Source organism: Chenopodium album, chromosome 4 (genome assembly GCF_948465745.1).
Source record: "Chenopodium album chromosome 4, dcCheAlbu1.1, whole genome shotgun sequence".
Lineage (NCBI taxonomy): Eukaryota > Viridiplantae > Streptophyta > Magnoliopsida > Caryophyllales > Amaranthaceae > Chenopodium > Chenopodium album.
In genome coordinates this window covers 51,690,895-51,693,576 of record NC_137837.1, presented here as the reverse complement: position 1 = coordinate 51,693,576, position 2,682 = coordinate 51,690,895, and the positions used below count along the sequence as shown (strand labels likewise).

The following is a 2,682-nucleotide window of genomic DNA, read 5'->3' as shown; positions in this document are numbered from 1 at the left end:
TTCTTTTAGAGCCTTATGTCGAGTCATGGTGTTTCCAGTAGTTTCTATGCAACATATTAGTACCTTCAAGAGCACCAAAAGATAACAATCAGAGAAACACCAAGATGTTAACCTATACTAATTTCTTTGATATGCAAAGTTTAATAATTTCTTTGATTCACCCAATTAAAAACCTATACTTCAAAGATTCTTTGTTACAAAAAAATAAATAAATAAATAAATAAAATAAAATAAAAAAGAAGAAGAAAGGGAAAATCCATTGATATCTTCATTTAAAAATAACATAATAGAAAGATCCTAAAGCAAGACTAAGCTATTTCCCAAAACTGTGAAACACCAAGATTATAATATGTTAGCAAATCACTAATGTGACGAATCTTTTAGACTCTTGAAGTCCCAAGGTTCCTTTCAAATAATCGCCACAATAAGTATATCTGCAACACGCTCGCACCAACTAGAGCAAATGATTCCATAACGGCTTTATGGATTGCTCTCTTGCTCATAGCTTTATTCACTGCATTGTCATACAGATAAGAGACAGTCAACACGATAACAGTTTATACCGACACTTAGAGATATTACTACTTGTGGCAGACCATTGTTAGGCCCACTAACAGATGAATTCAACGTCGTGTAGAAGTGACCACAAGGAATGTAGGTATTAGAAAGTACTCTAAAATTCAAGAAGGCATCTGAAATGGTTGATTTCTAAATTCAAGAGGAGATTAATAAAGTACCTAGTGCTTTTCGATTAGTCTGTGCCTCTAGCCAATGCTGTTCAAACTGAATATTGTAAAGACATTGACCGAGCTTTTCAATCTGGTCTACCAAAGGTTTCACATGCTCTGCAAACATGAACCGAAATTTGACAAACAACCATCTCACCTTATATCAGTATATTAGAAACCTCTTATGAAGCTAAAATAGGGAAAGCTGTTGTCTTACCATCCTTTGCATGTTGGTCATAGTATGTAAAATGTCCGACTTGTACATCGAAATCAATGGTTTCATGATAAGGTGACTTATTGGTGAAGCAGAAACTGAAAGGTCCTTTTTTATGAGCAGTAAAGTCGAATTTTTCACTGATCTTATCATGGGTGTCAAGGATCTGATCGCCTTCAGGTCCCTTCAGCTGCAAAACAAAACAATAAAAATGTTCCATTCATAAAAATCATATTATATGGGTATTTATCACATAATAATCAGAGTAATAAACCGAACCCCTAGTACAATTCAACCAATGGAACCACTAGAGAGTTCCATGTTCCACGTTCCAGTAAACTTATAGATCAGTCAAAGACTTTCATTGTCATTTGTTAATAAATTAATCAAACAATAATTAAAACAATAAGTAAAAATAAAAATTAATCAAACAATAATCGGATTAATACGCAACACATCTTAAACAATAATTAAAAATAAAAATTGCATCAATTTCATTGTCATTTGTTCATAAATTAATCAAACAAACATAAACCCAACTTCATCGGAATTACCACAAATTATCAGTATTTGTTAAAAAAGAAATTGATCAAATCGAAACAAAAATAGGAAAAGTTACAGACTTCATAGCAAACAAACACTCAAAATGATCATATCAACACAAAAAATCAAGCAAAAACTAGCAGAAAAAAACAACGAAATTCGAATATTAACCCCAATTTGACGAAGAAACTGAATTCACAAAATCGATTGAACATGCAAAAAAAAAAATAAAATTGACAACTGACAGTACAATCTAAACACTAATACAGAAAAAATAACGCATCAATGAAGATCTTACTTCTTCCCATGGCGGCGAAACTTGAAGAAAATCTGAGCTTCGAAAAACAAAAACCCTAAGAACGGGAACAAGAAGAAGGGGAAATTAAAAGTTAGGGTTTACTTTGAAATCACTCTCCTGATAAATCAAATTCAACATATAAAAAAACCCTAATTTCAAATTGAATATGAACAATGGAAAAGAGAGAGGAGATTACAGTTTTGGAGCGGCAGGGTTTGCCACAGGAAGAGTAGATGAGATTAAGAACAGGCTCATTAGATTCAGAGAAATTGGAGAGAGAAGTGAGCTCCGCATGTTGTTGAGCTTCTGCTACGGATTTCAAAAGAGCTCCACAATCTTCGCACTGCAACGATACGCCTGACATCCTCGTTACTCAATAGAGAGAGAGAAAAAATGGAGCTTGAGCTGAGGAGTTGAGGGATGACGATGAGCGAACGATGACCGAGCTGCTTTAATATTGGAGAGAGAAAAGGGAAACAATATTTTGAGAGAGAGAGAAAGGGGAAATTAAAAGTTAGGGTTTACTTTGAAACCTATTCGTAACGGGCAAGACTTGTTGGTTACGACTAGTTGGTTATTTGTAACGGGCAAGATTTGTTGGTTACGATTAGTTGGTTATTCGTAACGGGCAAGACTTGTTGGTTACGACTAGTTAGTTATTCGTAACGGGCAAGACTTGTTGGTTACGACTAGTTGGTTATTCGTAACGGACATTGAATTTGCCCGTTACAAATGATGTAATTGTAACGGGAAATCATATGCCCGTTACGAATAGCTTGTTACAAATAAGATTTTTTCCACTAGTGTAGGGTAAAGGGTGGAAAATATTTGGGAAAATGTGAGAAAAAAGCAATGCTTAAAGGGAGCCAAAATCCTAATAAAATCAAGGTAAAAAATAA

General features: G+C 34.2%; 1 protein-coding gene across 1 annotated transcript; it reads right to left on the bottom strand.

Annotated features, from left to right (window-relative positions):
• Window positions 1–380: 380 nt before the first annotated feature.
• On the bottom strand, window positions 381–2,271 carry LOC145627911 (transmembrane emp24 domain-containing protein p24beta2-like). Its single transcript, XM_081680251.1, has 5 exons — window positions 1,980–2,271; window positions 1,784–1,838; window positions 946–1,132; window positions 738–845; window positions 381–514 (listed from the first exon to the last, which is right to left on the bottom strand). The coding sequence occupies exons 1-5, from the start codon at window positions 2,075–2,077 to the stop codon at window positions 381–383; spliced, it is 582 nt and encodes a 193-aa protein (XP_081536377.1). The 5' UTR covers window positions 2,078–2,271.
• Between the last annotated feature and the right edge of the window lie 411 nt (window positions 2,272–2,682).

What these genes read in the sequence shown, in the direction of transcription:
- LOC145627911 (XM_081680251.1), bottom strand. Translation starts at nt 2,077, where the DNA reads ATGCGGAGCTCACTTCTCTCTCCAATTTCTCTGAATCTAATGAGCCTG. An exon ending in AACCCTGCCGCTCCAAAACT is followed by an intron (nt 1,839 to 1,979) that starts GTAATCTCCTCT and finishes TCCCGTTCTTAG; the next exon opens with GGTTTTTGTTTTTCGAAGCT. An exon ending in TGACCAACATGCAAAGGATG is followed by an intron (nt 846 to 945) that starts GTAAGACAACAG and finishes TCATGTTTGCAG; the next exon opens with AGCATGTGAAACCTTTGGTA.